The following is a 20,292-nucleotide window of genomic DNA, read 5'->3' as shown; positions in this document are numbered from 1 at the left end:
AGCAGATTAAAAGTTCAGTACGAATATAGAAAATTCAAACAAAATGATTCACAAACTTGACCTAACAGAGCAACTACAGAATAGACACTTTTCAACTACACGTGAAAATTGCACCCAAACTGACTATGGTAGGTAGAATAACAAGCACCCAAAGATGTCTACATCCTGACCCCCAGAACCTGTGAATGTGTTATGTCATGTAGCAAAGGGAAATAAGGTAACAGATGGACTTAAGGTTGCTAATAGGGTGACCATGAGATAAGATTAACCTGGATTATCTGGATGAACCAATATAATCACAAGTGTCAGATGTGAAAGAGGGCAATGGAAGAGTCAGTGTCGGAGGGATGTGGGAAAACTCTAGACGCTGGAAAAGGGAAGGAAACCGTCTCCCTGTCATGCGAGGGACCCTGCTCACTGCGCCATTTGTCATGCAGGGTGTGATGCGGGGTCTTTGGTCCCACTCCCCACATAAAAACGCAGGATATGGCTAGGCCAAAAAGGAACACCCACGGAGCCCTAAATAGGGGAGTCATACCACTATAGTCTCACTGGAGGCTGGATCCACATGACCTGCAACCTGCTGTCTGCTTCCCTGCCCGCCAACCAACCAACCTGCTAGCTGCAATCCACCATGCTAACTGCAATCCGCTCTTGCTAGCTCAGCCACCATCTTCTTGCTAGCCCCCATTTTCTGCTAGTATAGCCACGGCAGTTATGTTAGTGGCCAATGGCTCACTGGTTACAGCTGACGGCCAACTAGCCACAGCTGATGGCCATTTACTACCCAAGTGAGCACCTTTCCACGTGAGGCTGAGAGCTGGAAACTGCACTCCTGGTTCTGTCCCCACACTCCCCTACAGAGAGCCAAAGGAATGCAGCCCTGGGACACTGACTTTAGCTCAGTGAGACCCATTTCAGACTTCTGACTCCAAAACTGTAAGAAAAGAAATGTATGTTGTTTTAAGTCCCTGTAGGCTGAGTCTTGGGGAGTGGCAAGAGGTGAGTCTGAAGAAGTGGGGTGGGAGGATAGGACCTTATCCCCGTCATTCATTCACTCATACATTCATTCATGAAACATTTACTAAGCACCTATTCTCTGCCAGATGCTGTGTGGAACCCAGGGACGTAGAGATGAATAAGATACGGTTCTTGCCCTCAAGGCGCTCACAGGGGAAGTGGAGAATTAAACTCAAGTACAAAACAGTGGAGAGGGCAGTGGCAAGAACATGCCCCAGATGAGATGCAGCACAAAGGACTCTTCTAGTTGCAAGGAATCCCAACGTGTACAAGCTCTGACCAAAAATGCATGGGCTCTCTTAGCCAAAAGGAGGGGAGAGCAGAGGGAGGATGTGGGTAGAGAGAATGCGTGAGCAAAGGCAGGGAGGTGTGAAACCACATGGAGTGTGTGGAGAGCCATGAGAGTTGGCATAAAGTACAGGGGAAGAATCAGCAAGGAAACAAAGCCACCCACAGGCCACCCCATAGGGGTTTTGAATGCCAGGTGATGGCATTGGATATCACCTGTTAGGTAATGTGGAACTGTGGACGGGGGGAAGGAGTTGTTAAAGAGAAGAATGCTGTGGTGAAATTTGGGTTTTAGCAGGATCACACTGACTGTGGTTTGGAAGATGGGCAAGACTGTAGTCAGTAGAAAGTTGTAATAATACAGGTGGGGGCGTGGTGCTGTGCACATGGGGAGTGTCAGAAGGAGCTGTAATCAGGACAGAGTTAGAGTCAGAATCGGCAGGCTGGTGATTGACAGGAGGTGGGTGATGGTGGGCACAGTGTGAAGGATGAGAGTCCCTGGTCTCTGATGGAGGCAAGTGGGTGGGTGGTGGTGCCATTTACTGAGGTGGGGTGTAGGGAGAGCAGTCTGGGGGTAGATGATCAATTCATTTTGGGACACATTGAATTTGAAAGGCTTGTGGGACATTCTGGTGGAGATGGCCAGGGGACGACTGGATATTTAGGTCTGGCGCTCCAATGAGAGGCCGAATCTGGAGAGAGAAATACAGGAGCTATTAGACTCTAGAAGGACACTGATAGGAACCATGGGAGTGGATGAGATCCCCAAGGGACAGTACTTAAGGCAATAATTCTCAACCAGATATGCATGGGGTGGCATAATTCCCTGGGAGAGTGCTTGAAATCACCAGAGGGGGGGATTTTCCAAAGTACACACTCAACCCTCAATTCCACTAAATACCTCAGGAAGTGTGAGCAAGGGAAACTCTTGCTGATGAGGTGACCTAGGGTAAGAAGAAATTTGAGACCATTGGTGAGAAGGAAAGAGGACCAACGTGGGCACAGAGAACAAAGAAAGAAGAGCCCAAGAAAGCCAAAAGGAAAAGAGGTTCAAGGAGATCCAGGAGAGGGAGGTGCCCCCGGATGTTAGGATAGAGCAGTGATTCTCAACTGTGAGTGTGCACAGGGTGCTTGTGAAAAATACAGGTTCCTGCCCCTCACCATTCTGATGCTGTGGGACCCTGGAATCTGCATGGTAAAGAGTTCTGCAGGCCTTACCTCTGGGGTAGAAAATTTCATGAAGATGGGTGTGGTCGACAGGCTTATGCCAGCAGAGACGATGGGCCCAGGAAGATAAAGACTAAATGGGTCTATTGGATTCCGCTCCGGAGGTCACTGGTAACCATGGAAGAGGGAATTTTGGTGGTATCGTGGGAGTGGAAACCAGATTGCAGTGGGCTGAAGAGTGAATGGGAGGTGAGAAAGAGAAGACAGCAAATGTGGACCCCTTTTAGAGAAATTTGGATGAGAGGCGGAGGCAAGAGCTTCATCCCCCACAGAGGATACCTCCCATCTCCTGAAGAAAGTTGGCAAAGAGATTTCGGGAAATATGGAGGTTGAGTCAGACATTCCCCGGACCCTCAGAATGCACCAGGGAGGCAAGCTGGCAATTGGCAATGGTCTAGCACACCTCAAGCTGCCAAATCTCAAAACTAAGCCCACTGTATCTGCCTTCTGTCTACCCACTCTAAGTCCAGTCCACCATCTTCAGCACCTGAGTCATCTTTCCATAACCCAAATCTGACGATGTTACTGCCAGACTTGAAACCTTCCAGCAGTTGCTTCCCCCATTCTCACCTCACCCCAAAGTCCCTGAACCTGGCTTTCAAAACCTCCTCACACTTGTGGTCCCTACTTCCCTCTGCATCTTCACCCTCACCCTCGTCACCATCACCTCCCGCTTACACCACATTCACCCTCCTCTCAGGCCTCATGGAGCCACCAGTACTTCCCCAGTGAACTGTGCCCTCCACCTTCATCAGTCTGCTGGTCATGGTAGACTCAGCCAGCTCAAGCACCATCTCCTTTGAGAGTTAACTCTCAGAGACTTAACTCCCTCCTTGGAGAGAACCAGCACCTTGCTCACACTTCTACCAGAGCACAGGTAGAATGAATTATTTGTTCACACAGCTGTCCCACAACTGGATTGTGCCTTCTCTGGGACCTAGGTCCTCACCTTACTCCTCTCTGAATCACCAGCACGTGGCCAGGGCTGAGTGAGTTCCCAGTAGGTGCCAGTGAACGTGAAGTGGGGTTTCACCTGAGTACCTACCATGAGAAAATAAACGTTTAAATGACGGAGTACCCACTGACCCTTTGATCCACCAACAAAAAATTGAATTTGCAGGTTCTTCTCCTTTCCCTAGTTATATTAATATTTTCAGATTAGTTTTCCCTCCTATGGGGGAGAAAAGGAAGGCTGTGAATAACCTTGTTAGACAGCACAATGTCTCCCATGGCTTAGGGCTTCCAGTGGAGAAAGCAACGGGGTTCATTCTCAAGAAGCTTCACCTTGATTGTTCAAGTAAATTAGCCTCTCTGAACCTTAGTTCAGGTGGGGTTACGAATACTATCACCTAAAAGAATGGTGGTGAGAATCAGGTGAGACATCATTGTAAAAGCCCTACATAAATGCTAATTATTATTAGGCTTTTGAGATCCTAATAAAATAGCATCTCAGTGTCACGACACCAACCAATTGCATTTGTTATTTCAAATGACTAAAGGCAACTCCCAAGACAACGCTGCTCTTCAAAGTTTGTTTCTCTAAAGTGCGAAGTTCTGTATATCCCAGGCTCCTCAGGCCCACTTAAGACGACTATACAGGGAAGCCCCTCCTCCCTGGCCTCTAAACCACGCCCCTTTCGTACAAATCTCTACGTTGTAGGGCCCTTCAACATTGAAGGACACTTTTATTCACCAATAAGAAGTGAAATTTTTGTCAACGTCCGGTGAGGGGGCAGGACTTCCTTGCTGTTGCTAAGACACTCTTGTTTTGCTCCTTGACAACCCTGGCGGGGGTGAGCTAACTGCGGCCCCGGGTCCAGCCCCCGCGGGAGCAGGTGAGGCCCCGGGGCGCGGCGGGCAGCGGGGTGGGGAGGGCCGGCCCGAAGAGGGGCCGGGAAGCATCGCGGGGTGGGCCGGGCCTCGCCCACCGCGGAGGCCCCACCTCAGTCTCCTCCCTGCTGGTCCCCAGCCCCAGGTCCTCTCAGCCCCCACCCCCCACTTAGGGGACTTGAGAGCTCGGTCGTGACAGATTCGCCGTCGCGACTCTGCAGGCCGCTTCTTCCCCCCTCCCCACCCGAGGCCCTGTCCATCCTCCCTGACCCGACTCCTCCCCCCACCAGCACCTTGATTTCCCCCCACCTTTCGCGGAGTAATTTCCCCCCCTTCCCCCGGCTAGGTCGGTGGTCGCCAGAGCCTAGGCCCAGACTGCTGGACTTGGACAGTAGGCGACGTGCTGGGACTCCACGCTGGTCATTTCCATCTTTGGGCCTTAGTTTCCCCATCTGTAAACGAGAAGTTGGATTCAGTGATTTGTAGAGGCCTCTTCGACTCTGACGTTCTAGGATGTGATTCTTTGACCCAACTGTCGCCTTCCCCCAGGATGTGCTTCCCATTGGGAAGAATCGGGTGTAGTGAAAAGAACTTGACAAACCTGATTTGGATTCCCGATTGCAGGACCCTAGAGAGTTACCTAATCTCCCTGGGCTCCAGTCCGTGCACATATAAAATGAGGATACTACAGAACGTCTCCTTTAGGAATTGTCAGGATTATATGAAGTATAAAGAGTCCAGTCCAGTGTACATTCAGTATTTGTTACTTTCCTTCCTTTGTCTCTCTTCCCCCACTTTTCCCTCAGAAGTGTCCCCAACTTCCTTAGCGTGAACTGTCATTTCTCCGCGTGACCTTCAAATCCAGATCTCCAGCTCTGAGCTCTCTCCTGGGTTTCCACCCTTAGGGATACTTCGGGGTGCGGGTGAGAGTAGAGATTGATATTTTGATGTGATGGTTGGGCTCAATGGCTTCCCTTCTTCCCCTGGTGAGCCATGATTTCGTGATTACGTACTCCTGATGAGACACCTCATTTGCATCTCTCACCAGCAACTTCAAGTCAGTAGTTCTAAAATTAAACTGGCCTACTTTCTGCCTATCTGTTATTCTCCTGACTTCCCCTGTCTCTATTGGCATCACCATCCTCCTGGGGGATCATCTGTCACTCTGCCGTGCCCATCCCACTCAGGCGGTTATCACGTTGCTTTGATTCTGCCTCTGCAAGGATCTCACATCCTCTCCACTCCTGAAGCCACCTCCCTGGTTCAGGTCTTTAATGCCTGTCACGTGGACCATTGCTGTAGCTTCCTAACGGGTGTCTGTATCTCAGGTCCCTCCTTCTGTTAACTCAGTTATATTAACCAGAATAATTGCCCCCAAACACAACCATGTCAGCAACCCCCAAGAGTCCTTCACAGGGCTTCTCATTCCCCCTAAGTATATCCACACTTCTTAAACCTGGGTTTTAGGGCCCTTCTACACTTCCACAATCTAGCCCAGCCTTTTTTCCCGGCCTCCTTTCTCCCTTCTCCTTCGCCAGCTTCTGTCCTCCAGCCATATTAGACCGAGGTTCTTCACAGAAAACACTGCTTTCTGCTTGGCTATCATCATGTTTGTTCATCTCTCTTCCTGGAAGTTCTTCCTCATCTTGTCCACCTGTCCGGGTTCCTACTCACCTTTTAAGGCCTGACTCTGACGCTGCCCCTGCCACCAAGCTTTTTTTGCTGTCGTCTCCCCTGCCCCCTCCAGAATTCTCCTCGTTCCTTTTATCTCTGCATCTGTCTTTCTATCATGAATCATAGTTCCTTGTGTATGCGGGTTGGTCTCGCATTTTAGATTGTCAGCTCCTTGAAAGCAGGGGCTGTCTCTTGCTTATAGTGGAGTAATGGAAAAGTATACGCTTGAAGTCATATATCTGATCGCGTCCTAGCTCCTCCATGTGTTAGTCTTCCTTTTCTCAGCCTGCGTGGTCATCAGAAAAGTAGGGCTATTAGTGCCTGCCTGACAGTTATCGGGGGGAATGAGATCCTGGGTGTAGAACACCTATCCTGTTGCTTCACTTCAGTCAGTGCTCAGTAAACACTATTGAGTGGATTTGGTATGTCCTCTCCTTTCCCAGTGGGCAAATGAAATTTAATTTAATTCAATTACAATTTAAATATTTGTTGCAAGTCTCCTGCCCTGTGCCAGTCCCTGGACTTTGCACTTTGGAGCATCTACAGGATAATAGCTAAAGTCCTTCAGCCCCAGGTGATTGTCTGGACTCATGATGCCCTGCCAAGTCATGACTGGTTGTGAGCTGTCCCTAGTAATTAGCAATTGTGAATGACATTTAAAAAAAAATAAGTCAGGGCTCACTCCAATTTATTGCTGTGATAACGTCATTCTTAGTCTCTTATGTTCAAATCTGTTCTCTTGAATGGGAATAGAGGTGGCAGACTGCATGAGCCCCTGTCTGTAGCAGGCAGCTGTCCTCGTGTAGCGCCGATAGCAGCGATGGTGGTGACTTTCTGTTGTACTTTGTAGTTCGAGCAGAATGTTTGGGATTTCATCTAGAGCTGAGTATGCCCATGAGATATGCGACGTGAGTCAGTGTTGTTTATCACCTCATGTTATACATCAAGAAAATGTCTTGATATCTCTCCCGCCCTCTATCTCTGTCTCTGTCTCTATCCCTCCCTCCCTCCTTCTTTCTCTCCCTCCTTCCCCATGGTCTAAAGCACATCAGACATTGTCGCTGGACCTCAGTAAAATTAGAAGGAATATGGGCGATTAAAAAAAAACACACCTTTTGTGTGTGTATGAAAGGTCACTGTCTTTTCTTGAGAGGGACTGTCCTTTATTCTGCAGTCTCCTCCTGCTATTAAACGTTTCTTTCCTAGTAGATGATGTGTTTTTTAATGCTCCTAGCAAAATTGTAGAATGTTAACCCTGTGTTTGTTTCCCCCATTTCAAAGCGATCTGTGAAATCCAGGTCTCCCAAGTATCATTTCCTGACCTCCCCACTGACATCTTGGATGGATGCCCCCCATCCCTTAGGTTATCACCTTACCAGCTTTGTTTACCGGAAGGCAGAGGGTGGAAATGTCAGGGAAAGGCAGGAGGATGACCAAGGAGCCCAATTGTGTATCCCTGATATACCTGGAAGTGGGAGGCGTGCCCGGACAGGTGGCTGCACTGGTGACTGCTGAGGATTGACGTTAGTTGTGTTTCTGTCTTGTCTCCTACTTGCTTGTGACAAGGGAGAAAGCACAAAAGGTAGAATCAGAAGAATATAGATACGGGTTGTGTATCCTTGGGCCAGTGCGAAAACCTCTCTGAACCCCAGGAGCCTTGTCTGGGAACTAGGAGTGGATACTGACCCCACAGGTTGTTATGGGATAAAATGAGACAACGAACGTGAAAGCACAGTGTAATCACACCACTATGCCCAGCCCCGGCCCAAACTGTGTTTTCCCGGCTTTCCTTGTGGCTCTTTCCTCCTTCAGTACAACCACGGTGGTTTGCACAGGTTGGGAACTCGATATATATTGCTTTGTTTGGCTGAATGTTTAGATGTTTACTTGGCTGGTATATGAAGAAGGACGTTGGATTTCCCCATCTTACTGCACCAGTAATAAGCGCTTACATTTACTGTGGAGTCTGTTCTTAGTCCAGTTTCCCGATGAGAGAGCTGAGGCTTACAGAGGTAAAACACTTGTCCGAGACAGACCAAGATGTGAATTGAGCTCTGCCTGTGAAGCCTGCACTTAAATCACATGACCTGCCCTGAGTGTGTCCTCCCATCTCTCAGCTTCCAGGCGATGGTTAAGAGTCGGGAACTGTGGTCCTCGGGCCAGGAGTGTTCCAGGCATTGAGCGGCCAGGGCCCCCCCAAGGGGGCTAGTGACACTTTGGGCCTTATTTCCCAGAATCCATTCATTTTTCACCATCCCTGTCACATTCCCTAACCCTCTTAAGGATTCTTCCCAAATGCTTCAGAAGCCAAATAATAATTAGTGACTGAGGTCAGTGCCACAAAAGAAGGGACACTGGGACAAGGGACACTGGCTTTGACAAGGCGATGCGATAAAGAGCCCTGTCTGAGCCACCTGGGACCTAGGAGCAGCCTCGAGTCACACATGGGTGAAGCTATGTCAGGCACGCAGAGGAGAGTAAAGCGCAGGAGAGAGAGCAAGGCTGCCTCTGGCCTCGTGTGTTTGATACCCCAGGGATTCAAGTACCCTGGCCATGGGCACACTTACATTATTAAAGGGCTCTGTTTTAGGCCTGATGTGACTTCGTTCTGGCCTGGAGCTGTCAGGTACACACTCATTTGCATAGAAGATTGATAAGGTTATTAAAACCTCCAGTTCTGCTATTTTGGGCAGCGTTCTTTCAGCAGGGTTTTTAATCACGGCTGAGTGATGGTAGCTGTACTCCAGCGATACAGCATCATCAAAAATTCTCCTGCCTTTCTGTATTTGGAAGCACCATCTATAACGCTTCCTTTTTAATCCATAAGTTTCAACCCTTTTGGAACCCCCAAAAATACCTGTAGTGGTTAGGAAAAGCTATTTGCCATCGTGGTCCTCAATAAACGTGGTGGAATCACGTTGACAAAAGTCCTGGCTAATAGCAGGCAGTAGGAAGAGCAGTGTAATAACAGTGCAGACAGCTTTAAATTTTCAACATGCTGATATGCAGAGCCTTGGTGCTTGCAACAGCTTCAGCGGCTAAGGTGGGATTATCCTGTTTCATAGAGGAAGACACCCAAGGCTGCAAAGCAAGGAAGACGGAAGAAGTCATTTCAGTTATATAATTGGCATTCAAGCCTAAAGACTCCGCCCTCTGGTCCTGTCCCTTCCCCCACAAACTGTCCCAGTGGCTTTTCCGGCTTTGTTCCTCAAGAGTGGGCTTTGGTAATACCTCCGAAGTCTTGTTTCATCAGGAGTCCGTATGCTGAAGCAGAGTTGGAGTGACTGTCACAGACGCTGACCTCCCCCAGGGCGGGCCCGGGCACACTCGCCTCTGAACGCCCTCCCAGGCCCCGCCACGCTCGCACGTTTTAGACTGAGGATGAATTGAATCAAACTGAAATGTTTAGGAAGATGCCTAAGCAGCTGCTTCAGCATCTTAAGTGGTTCCCACTTGAAAATCTTGAGAGGTAAACTTTAAAGCCCTGCCTTATCCTTCGGTCATCAGTGTAGCCACCACCTCCTGTCACACCCTGGTAACGTGGAGGAGGAGGCGACAACGTGGCCTGTACCAAAGCGGGGAGGACGGGACGGAATGGGAGATGGATGGGCCTTACCAGCAAAGACAAAGTGGATTCTGTGAAATAAGCAACATGAGCAGAACGTACAATGAGATTGTGCTTGGTCATTTGCCAACTTATATGTAGAGACAAACAAAAACTAGTATCTGAATGGTACAGATGCCCAGAATTGATGAGATAAGAGGAACCATCTGTTCGCTGAGAAATCAGAAAATACCAGCGTCGTGGGATGGTGGAGTCAGTGCCAGGCCTGCAGCCTCGTCTGGGGGAGCTGACCAAATGGAGTGGTGCTCAGGGCTTCTGCGGCATCGGGGAGGGATGAAATGAGAGCCCGGCCTAGAAAAGCACACAGAAAGCTCAACGCGTGGCCAAACGGAGGTCAGGTTAGCGTTAGAACAGCACACAGCGAAAGGAAGACGAAACGTTCATCGCAGTGCTGGCATCACATGAGCCTCACTAGGGGTCAGGCAGTCGAGGTGAGTTTCGTGGGTGCCTACTGTGTGTCAGTGCTGTGAGGAGGGGCTAGGAGTGCCCACACCGGAGCCTGTGCCCGGATTCAAACCCCAGCCCTGCCGCTCACTGGCTGAGTGACTGACCGCAGGCCAGCAGCGTGCCAGCTTCGTGCCTCTTGGTACAGGACCCAACTCGTGGAGTTCTTGCAGCAGCGGCTGAGTCAGTGCACGCAGCAGCCCCCACACAGGGAACCTGTGAAATGTCACCTGTCATTACCTACCTGTTAGATACTATGCTAGGCATCTTCGGGGCTCAGTGGCTCTGGCGTGAAAGTAACTCTTTTGGGAAACGTGAGAAATGCCGGAATGACATCATTTGTCTGTATTTGTCCAATATGGATTATTGTTAAAAAGGGTTTAACAACAGGGTGGTTTGTATCCATTTATAGTCGTACTTCTTCTGAGATGAGAAAGTCCTTTGAATTATAGGATAAATTGGATTGTAGGAGAAACAGCAGGATTTCCAGCCATGCTCCCAGTCATTTAGGATCCACACCCCTCTCTTTAGAAAAAGCCCCATCTAGTTATCTATTAGCTAACTCGATTTGGAAAGAGAAAAACACCTGTATGCGTGTATTAGGCTTCTACCTTTCCAGCCGAATCCACATGTGTTCTCTCATTTGATCCCCGCAGGAGCCAGATGGGAGGAAGCGCAGTGAGTGTTTTGAGTGGCTGGCCCTATGGCTGTTGCCACACACATTGTCTCATTTGATTCTCATAACATCCCCATGAAATGGCTGTGCCTGCCCTGGGTTACTGGTGAGCGGTCTGAGGCCCAAGCCACACTGCGCTGAGCATAGAACCAGCACTGACGCGCAGGCCTCCACCTCCTGGGCGAGCCACACAGGCCACAGTGGCCGGAGGGGGCGTGGGGAGGAAGAGCTGGGGAGCCCGGTGTGCCAAGCAGGACACAGGGCGTCGCTGTTCCCATTCCTCCCGTAGATCAGGGACCTGCAGAAGGAGGCACTTGTTTGCCCATAAGCTCAGGATTGTGGATCGTGGCCTGACATTGAACTTTGTAATCGCGTCAGCTGAGAAATAAGGCCCGTGTACGTCGTGGGCGTGCGGGAGGCCGTGCTTGTTCATTGCTTGCTCACAGCTGCATCCCGGCCTGGCCCGCACTCAGTATTTGTCTTGGTGATGACAGTGTGGGCTTGCAGCATCAGACCAGTGTGTTCTTAACTGGGTCCCAGCATCTCATGTTGACTCATCCTCCTGCCTGCAGACTTGCTGGCCATTTGGAAAAGGATGCGGAGGAGTTAAGACGGGGAGGTGTCAGGTTGTTAACTGAGACATTTCTAATTTGTGATGTGTGGTTTTAAAGCCAACTCTTTTCTCCTGGTTTTTCCTGTTTTCGACAGCACCCCTTGGGGAAAGACAGTTTCTGCTCCCACCAAGCTGGCAGGGCCTGCTTCCTGAATCTCCTGGGCGTGTCGTAATTGCCAGTCCCAGCACCTCCTGAAAACCCCCACTCTCGCCTCCAGTGGTCACGGTGGAAGGATCATGGGAGAAGCAGAAGGGAAGAAAGAGGAGGCTGATTATAAACGACTGCAGACCTTCCCTCTGGTCAGGGTAAGCCCCAGGGGAGGGGGCAGGGCGACCATCAGGGCCCACACAGCCTTGGAGAGAGACGTGGGGCGCTCGTCCTTGGCAGAGCGGCAGGGCGAGGGAGTTAAGAAGGACTTTGCTGGCTGAGATCTAGAGATCTAGGCGTTGACAGTGACTCATTCTTTCATTCATTCATTCATTCATTCAACAAGTGTTATTAGGCCGCCTGCTATATATTGGGCCCTGTTCTAGGCACTGTGGATACAGTTGTGAAGACAAAGGCCTGGCCCACATGAAAGAAAGGGTTAAACAACATAGTGTTAGGTAGTACGTCTACAGGGTCAAATAAAGCAGGTGTAAAGGGCTAGAGTAGCAGTTAGCTTCTGAAAAGGTTTCTCTGATCAGAGACCTGAATAAAGTTTGGGAGCAAGCCTTGTGAAGGTCAGGGAAGAACGTTCCGGGCAGGGAAGCAGCAAACCCAGAAAGCACGAGGTGGGAATGAGTGTGGCCTGTGGAGCAACAGAAAGAAGGCAGTGTTGGTGGAACGGAGTGCTGAGGAGGTGGCAGGACACGAGGGTCAGAGGGACGGGGCAGACCTCACAGGCCTGGCAGGCCACGGTCAAGAACCTGCTAGGGAACGTGGGTTCTCTCCTGAGTTCAGAGCGGACCAGGGGAGGGTTTTACCTCAACTTGAGTCCCTGCCCCCATTGCCCCAGCTGCGCGCCCTGAGTAAGGAGACGGGTTGCCTCTCTGGGTTGTGCCCAGGCCTGTGCCAGGGCAGCTACTGGTGTCCGTGCCTTAAGCTCAGGACAGAGAGTCCAGCCCAGAGACCAGCTGACGGCTAAGCCTCTCTCTTTGTCACCCCTGCCCTGTCTCTAGCACTCGGACATGCCCGAGGAGATGCGGGTGGAGACCATGGAGCTGTGTGTCACGGCCTGTGAGAAATTCTCCAACAACAACGAGGTATTGCCATCGACACAGGCGGCCCCTTGTGCCTTTGGTGCCTCCCGTGGCTGAAGTAGCCCAGTCCCCACAGCCAGCTCCCGAGAGTCCCGCTGGGACCAGGCTAGCGCCTTCCTTGGACGCACTCGCAGCCTGGGCAAGGCCAGCGAGGGAAGAGGCTGGTGCTGTCTGCGGGCACTGATCTGGTGGTCACATGCAGCCCTAGAGGGAGAAAAGCCAGAGGGTGTCCGTGACACCCCTGCCCCTGTTCCCAGTCTCAGGTGGGCGCTGCATAGGGCACTTTCCCCGTGGCTCCATCCCAGCGGAGAACAGAGGCCCGCCAGGCATTCATTCATGTATCCACTCATCCATTCCGAAAAGACATTAAACGCCGTCTCTGCCAGGCCCTGTTCTAGGTGCTGGCGACACGGCCAGTAGACATCTACAGGGAATGTCATTCATCAGTCTGGTGGCGAGGGAGAGAGAAGTTGGTGATGGTGACATGGCAGCCGGTGGGGAGGCAGAACCTGGCCAGCGAGAGGCCCAAGTTCAGATCCCGTCTCCAGTCCTTCCTAGTCTTTTAACCTGCGATGAGCCATTTCTCATCTCGGAGCCCCCGTTTCCTAGGCTAACTGGAGGTGGGGATGCTGCCCCCTCACTGGGCAGGGCTGAGGGCGTGTGTACTGAGATGGTGCCAGTGAAGTGCTCTCCTGGCACAGTGGTCGTGCGGCTGGTGGACAGAGGGTGTCCAGGGTTGGCACTTGTCCCACAAACACCAGGGCCTCTGCCACTCCCTAGACCTCTTCTTGAAAGACGCTTCTGGACCGAGTCAGCACAGGAGGGAGGGGGGCTGTTGCCGCAACTGAGAGAAGCAGTCCAGCCTCTCTTCTGGGAGCCCACTGAACCCATTGGGAAAAGCCTTTTTGTTCCCTGAAGGCAAAGCCGACACCTCGCAGAGACAATAGTAGCCCCACAAGGTGGTCTCAGAGGTGTGACTTCACTTAGTCCTGAGTGAACTGTGATGCTGGCACCAGAAATGGGCCCGAAGTGGCAGAGCCAGAACTCACACCCAGGGCTCTGTCTCCAGAGCTGATGCGCTACCTTAGCCAGTGTCTTCGTGACCGGCGAGGGAATGTCTGGTCCTCTGTCCCTGTGAGCAGCCCCTGGCAGGCGGTGGCCAGCGTGGAAACCCTTTCTGACGGTTCCATGAGCAGGAGAACAATAATGGGGCAGCAGGCCTTTCTCCTGCCAACACTTGGGCTTCCCACAGAGGGAGCTGCCTCCTGCCCCCCCCCGCCCCCATCGCGCGCTAATGAGCCCCCCTTGTTGCAGAGCGCGGCCAAGATGATCAAAGAGACAATGGACAAGAAGTTCGGCTCCTCCTGGCACGTGGTGATCGGCGAAGGCTTTGGGTTTGAGATCACACATGAGGTGAAGAACCTCCTCTACCTGTACTTCGGGGGGACCCTGGCTGTGTGTGTCTGGAAGTGCTCCTGACACTGTCCCCTCCCCCTGCCCCTGTCCCCTTCAGGGCCTTTGCCTGCCATTCACCTGGCATGGGGAGCAGGCCCAGGCAGGTCTCGGTTGTTTGAAGGAGAGCCAGGGGTCTTTCTTTTGTCCTGTGTAGCGGTGTCCTGAGCCACGCTCAGTGTGAATTCGTCGCCATCTCTACCCCCAAACTCCCAGGCAGGGAGGTGTGACAGGGTAGGAGGAGGGTGGCGACAGGGAACGTCTCTTGGAGTCTGGTGTCCCCTCGCATCCCAGGAGCCCCCTGCCCTTCCACCCCAGCACTGCTGGCAGGTGTCCACTGTCCCTGTCTTTACTGGCCGTATGCAATGGCCCCGAGCAGGAGCCTCTCCTCTCCGGGAGCACGGACAGCTTCTCTCCTTGTCCTCTGGAGAAGTGGTGACTCCCCAGAAGCCCCTTCCCCACCTTGAGCCCAGGCTGAACAACCGCTGCACCGCATGGGACCAACAGCTTCATAGCCTGGGCTCCGGCCTGAGGACCAAGCAGCCTTCCCCTGTCCCCTCCTCCCTGCCCTTCCCAGCCACCAGGCCTATGAGCCTGTTCCACTGCCCCCACCGTGCAGTTGATGACCAGTGGCTGAGGGTGTGGGAACCGCGATGGAGCAGTTTCTCGAGGTGTCGCTGAGCCTCCAGTGAGCCGCCTGGGCCAGGAGTGCGCTCACCATGAGGCCTGTCTCAGCAGGGAAACCTGGCCTGCCAGTTGCTTCTCATCAGGGACCGCATGCTGATTTGTACTTCTTATCTCTGCTGGGTTTTCTATATTCTTTTTGAGTGTGGGGAGAAGGGTTTTAGTAGAAGGGTGAATCCTATTTTACATAGCGGTCTTATTTATATAAATGTCTTGGTTTTTACAATTAAAATGGCCAAAAACTGATCTCGATCTGTTGCCTCTTGGGGGACGATGCGATGCGGACCCTCAGGGTGTGGTGGGTCCTGGGGGCCCAGAGAGGCCCCTGGTAGACAGCGCGGCTGCTGGGAGCCCTGTGCCAGGCAGCGCCCCTCCCCTCTACATCCCGGGTGTGGGCTGAGTGCAGGTGGATGGGGCCATGTGGGCACTGACGACACCTTTGGTGGCCAGAGTCAACTACTATAAGGACGTTTTCAGTCTCGCATAAATTTATTCAGTTCAAAGATGTTTATTCAGCAGCTATTGAGTTCCCGGCCCTAGGAAGGTGGATGCAAAGATGGAAAAGCCACTGACCCTGCCCTCAGTGAGCTCACAGTTGATTGCAAAGGAACACTCAACCCAGTTGTTTAGCTGGGAGTGGAAACTGACACAGTAAAAGCTAGGACAGGGCCTTCTGGGAAGGGAAGGGGGGACCCCACGCCCAGCCTAGGGAGTAAGGGGCTCCGGCAGGGTGAGGCCTGAAAGCCAGTCTTGAAGGGAGAATGGGATTTGCCATGGGAGGGTGTGCTTCAGGCCACGGCCTGGAGTCACTGCAGAGGTGGAAGTGGCTGGAGGTTGAGGGGGCTGCATTGCGGGACCATGAAGCCCCTTCAGCTCGGGCCCACCCAGCACGCTCAGGCCTGGGAGTCCTGGCACCTGGCCCAGTCACGCCCTTGTGAGGCTGAGGGTCCGATTGTAATGAGATCTGTGGGGCTGCGTCGTGTCAGGCTGCTAAAGCTTGCTCGGACAAAGGCCAGTGTGGCTGAGCAGGGAGAGGAGCGCTGTGGGTTCCCTCGTGAACTTAACAGGTGCTTGAACTTCACAAGGACCGGCTCTCGCAGGCACATGATGCGGGGGTCCCACTTCCATGCACGCCTGCTGTGTTCCGGGCCTGAGCTGAGTGCAGGGCAGCAGACAAGAAACAGAAGTGGAGGTCACTGCTGCCCAGCTGGCCATCTGGTCGGACGGCTCATGGGCTCTAACTGGAGTGGGTCCTGGCCTTCTGGGACGTGGGGCAGGGAGACGCGGAGGCGAGGCAGGCAGCTCCTTCACCTGGCACCTGCGCTGGCCCAAGCCCTGCAGCACACCAGGTGCCGCTGGAGAAGCTGGCGACACGCACAGATATAGGAAGAAAGGAGAGGGGGCGCCAAGGCCTGGAATAGCTACAGTTTATTAACCGCCTGCTCTGCGTCTGTTCTCTCCTCTAATCTGCCATGCGTGGTGCCAAAAAGCAACGGTGGCCCAGCCCGAACCAGGCGGTGTGGGTGGCGGTGGGAGTGTGGGCCCTGAGGCCCACAAGTCTGGCGCAGGCCCCGCTCTGCTCTTCCTCACCTCCCTGGGCCGTGGTCGCCTTGTCTGTAGAATGAGAATAAAAAGCACCAGCCCCCTGAGGTTGCTCGGAGTCTCAGCCTGTGTCTGGAGCACGTGTGTGCTCTTACTGTCTTGACTGCTCACGCTTGGCCATGCTACTTTTCTTCCCACCTATGGATGGGGTGCTGACAACCAACTCCCCCGGACCCAGTGGAAATTGAGGGAGACTGGGTTTGTCAAGGGCTGGCTCTAGCAGGCACGCGATACAGTGGTCCCACTTCCGTCCAAGGCAGTAGACGCCCGCCCCACTCGCCTCCCTCTGCTGCTCTCAGAGTGGTGTGCTCTCTGCTGGGTCAGGTCAAGTGACCGGGGACCATGGCAACTCTGCTTCCCAGAGATTTCTTTTCTTGAACTCAGTCACTTTACTTCCCTCCACTCCCCGCGGCCCGTGCTAGCCATAGTCACCTTGACCTTCCTCACAGGGCTCTCCCTGCTCGTGGCCTGTAAGTCAGCAAGCATTGCTGATGGGGGCTGAAAAGGCAAGGGACAGGACAATGACGAATGCACCCTCCTTGGCAGCAAATGGCTCGCAATCTATGGAGGGAGACAGACCCAGGAACAGAAAAGCAGGATGCATTTAAGTGATCTGGTCAGAGAAGAGAGAGGGTGGGGTTCAGGGGAATGCGGGGTTCAGAGAAGAGAGCACTCTCACTGCCTGGGGCACAGGGGAAGGCACTGAACTGGGCCTCGGCGTTTTCCGGGGATGGGTGGGACGGGGTGGATGCCGGGGAAGGCACCACTGGTTGAGGGAGCAATGGCACGTGCAGAAAAAGGGTGGCATGAGGAAGGCAGGGAGGTGCTCGGGGAGTGGAGGAGATTCAAGTGGAGCTCACGAGAGGGCGGAAGAGGGACTGAAAGTGGGGTTCAAGAGGAAGAAACTTCCCTCTGTTGAGGGCCCCCCACTTGGCAGGCACTGGGCTCCCTTCCTAATGACCATGATGTCCTGTATCTCCAAAAGGCCTCCAAGGTGGTAATCACTGTCCCTTTACAAAGGAAGATACTGAGGTATGGAGGATGCGTTATCTTTTTCTTTTATTGGGGAAGGGGAGCAGGACTCTATTGGGGAACAGTGTGTACCTCCAGGATTTTTTCCAAGTCAAGTTGTTGTCCTTTCAATCGTAGCTCAGCTCCAGGTCCAGTTGCCATTGCTGGTTGCAGGGGGCACGGCCCACCATCCCTTGCAGGAGTCGAGGAGTCGAACCGGCAACCTTGTGGTTGAGAGTCCACTGGCCCATGTGGGAATCGAACCGCAGGCTTCAGAGTTAGGAGCACAGAGCTCCAACCGCCTGAGCCACCGGGCCGGCTCCAGAATGCATTATCTTGCCCAGCATCCATCTAGGAAGCAACTCGAGCCAGGACCCAGACCAGGGCTTGCCGGCCTCCACCATCCCTGCTCTTCCCAGCACAACTGCATTCACAGGTCTTCTGTTTGCTGCCACCCCGCAGAGCGCTGGGGTCCCACAGCCTGTCCCCAGTGTATCTGGCTCCTGGCCGCTTCCTCGGGCCTGTACCTCACCCTCCACTCACACCACAGCAGCCTCAAGCCTTTACTCAGCGGAGGCAGTGACCACAGCCCTACAGTGACTGCCGCCCGGCCTCTCTGCTGTTATGTGTGGGGCTCCGTGGCTCGCCCTCTAACACCTCACTCCTCTCAGCTGGGCCCAGCCAGAATCCATGTGGGGGAAATCAGCAGCCTTGTCCAGACACATCTGGAGGCGGGGTCACTGTCCCCAACCTGCAGGGCCGCCGTGTCCCTCTGCCTGGGAGAGCAGCAAGCAGCAGCCAGATCAGAGGGTGAAACATTGGTCTCCCCACCGGAGCCTGCACAGACTCCAGAACCATAGGCCTCACCGGAGGGGGCGAGGGCGAGGGCACCGAGGCCGTCAGTGTGAGAAGGTGAAGGCGAGGCCTGGGAAACGGCCCCACGGCAACCCAGGCAGTGGGCATGCTGCCTTTGAAGCTCTCCGTGGGGCCTGTGGAGAAACCTGGTGAATATTTAATGTTGTCTTAGAAGCCATGCAGAGAAGCTCCGGGATCCCACTTAACCTACTTCCTCCTCCTCTGGAAGGAAGGCAGGGCTGTGACCCCCCCCTTGGGTGGTGGGGTCCCAGCCCAAACCAGTGACCCCTCGCCCCCCAGCAGGAGTGACTGAGCTGTGCAGCAAGGCTCAGATCCCTCAGAATGAGAAGCAGGCAACATCTGCCAATGCCCTTCAAATCCCTCCCCCAAGTTTGGGAGGGGAGTTGTCCTGTTTTCCTTTTGTTCTTCTCATCTCGTATTTAAAGCAACCACCTCCCACTGACAGCTGCTGTCTTCCATCCTTAGAAAGGTGGGGGGTGGGGGTGGAAAGACAGCTTAGGAGGCGGAAGATCTGAAGATCAGAATTAGTATTAATAATATTCCCAAACTATTGGTGCCCCAAGTGTGCCAGGCACTGCATGGAGCATTTTCCAAACTCTATCCCATTTCACTCTTATGTCCACTCTGTGAGGAGATACCATCACTATCCCCCTTTTTTCTGCTGAGGCACTGAGTCCCAGAGAGGTTAAGCTCCGGGCCACACAGCTAGTGGCAGAGCCAGGATTCACCATAGGCCAGGCCTGTGCCACCAGAGCCCAGCTCTGAAACCTCTCCAAGGGTCAGCCTGCCAGCTGGGACAAGCCACTTCTCGAATCTTCTCAGTTCCCTCACCTGCAAAGTAGGGTTCACAGCTCCTGCCCTGCATCCTTCCCAAGGTTACTACAGGGCACTAGAGAGATGTAGAAGTGCTTTAAAGTTGAAAGGATTTGGGTCAGAGCCAGTCTGGGGAGCCATCCCCCAGCCTTGGGATGGTTGGTTGGTTGGATGGATGGATGGGTGGATAGATGGATGATGCATGAATGATGGATGGAAGGATAGATGATGGATAGGTGGATGGATGGATGATGCATGGATAGATGATGGATGGAGAGATGATGGATGAGTGGAAAAGTCTTCTCCAGGAAGCTTCAAGCAACAGGGCACACAAGTCAGGCACATCAGTGACAACTGAATGAAGGGCTGAACCTTGTCTTTTGATTTCTGATGCCCTCTGCCAAATTTCTAGGCCCCTCACAGAAGACTTCAGGTTTGTTTGGGACTCACAAAGTCACTCCCCTTCGACCTGGGTCCTAAGAAAAGATGAGAAGTCAGAAGCAGCATGTGTGGATTCCTGAGGGTGGAAGAGCATTGCTAAAGGGCAGCAAGGCAGGAGGAGCGTTGGGTTTGCAGTGGGACCTGGGTTCCAGCACCACCTGCACCAGCTGCACCACCTGCCAGTGGTGTGGCCTTGAGTGAGTCCCTTCACCCGTGCCCCATTCTCCTTGTGTGTAAAATGGGGAGAAGTCCTTGCCCTCCCACCCCAGAGGTCACTGGGAGGATTAAGGTAAGGAGCAGTAAGAGGGGTCACGGGTCTGCTACTGTCCTTAAAGCCTCTGCCAGAATGTCCTCATTAGTAAGTGAGACACCAACTCGGCCCCTGCAGCCCGGGTTGGCCTGTGACAACCTTTCAGTCTATTCCTAGTGATCTTTCCAGCCATCAAGCCACAAATTTAACGAGCTCTGCAAGGTGTCAGGCCCTGTGTACCCACTGTGGTCCCTGCCCTCCGGAGCACACAGTCTGGGGGGACACATGCTCTAAAGGGGCTTTGTGAAGACGCTGTGCAGGCAGAGCAGCTGGTGAGCCAGTTCAGATGTGTGTTCTGAGCAAGAGCCCCTTGCAAAGCCTTCTCTGAAACTCTGAAGCCCTGACAGGGGGAGGGGCAGAACCTCTCCCCTTAACACTCCATAGTGGGGTACCTACAGGAGCCCAGGGGCCTTGCCTTAAGCATCCCCTCAGAGCCTAGCACAGGGTGTATGCCCAGCTGGAGC

The 20,292-nt window shown here is 53.1% G+C and overlaps 1 protein-coding gene across 1 annotated transcript; it reads left to right on the top strand.

Annotated features, from left to right (window-relative positions):
• The first annotated feature begins 4,244 nt into the window (after window positions 1-4,244).
• DNAL4 (dynein axonemal light chain 4) lies at window positions 4,245-15,021 on the top strand. The gene is made up of 4 exons (XM_019734557.2): window positions 4,245-4,370; window positions 11,493-11,703; window positions 12,559-12,642; window positions 13,954-15,021. The coding sequence occupies exons 2-4, from the start codon at window positions 11,635-11,637 to the stop codon at window positions 14,116-14,118; spliced, it is 318 nt and encodes a 105-aa protein (XP_019590116.1). The 5' UTR covers window positions 4,245-4,370; window positions 11,493-11,634; the 3' UTR covers window positions 14,119-15,021.
• The last annotated feature ends 5,271 nt before the right edge of the window (window positions 15,022-20,292 follow it).

Source organism: Rhinolophus sinicus, linkage group LG02 (genome assembly GCF_036562045.2).
Source record: "Rhinolophus sinicus isolate RSC01 linkage group LG02, ASM3656204v1, whole genome shotgun sequence".
NCBI classification, from domain to species: domain Eukaryota; kingdom Metazoa; phylum Chordata; class Mammalia; order Chiroptera; family Rhinolophidae; genus Rhinolophus; species Rhinolophus sinicus.
The sequence above is the reverse complement of the archived record's forward strand: the minus strand, read 5'-3'. Positions and strand labels throughout refer to the sequence as shown.

What these genes read in the sequence shown, in the direction of transcription:
- DNAL4 (XM_019734557.2), top strand. Translation starts at nt 11,635, where the DNA reads ATGGGAGAAGCAGAAGGGAAGAAAGAGGAGGCTGATTATAAACGACTG. An exon ending in AGACCTTCCCTCTGGTCAGG is followed by an intron (nt 11,704 to 12,558) that starts GTAAGCCCCAGG and finishes CCCTGTCTCTAG; the next exon opens with CACTCGGACATGCCCGAGGA. An exon ending in AATTCTCCAACAACAACGAG is followed by an intron (nt 12,643 to 13,953) that starts GTATTGCCATCG and finishes CCCTTGTTGCAG; the next exon opens with AGCGCGGCCAAGATGATCAA.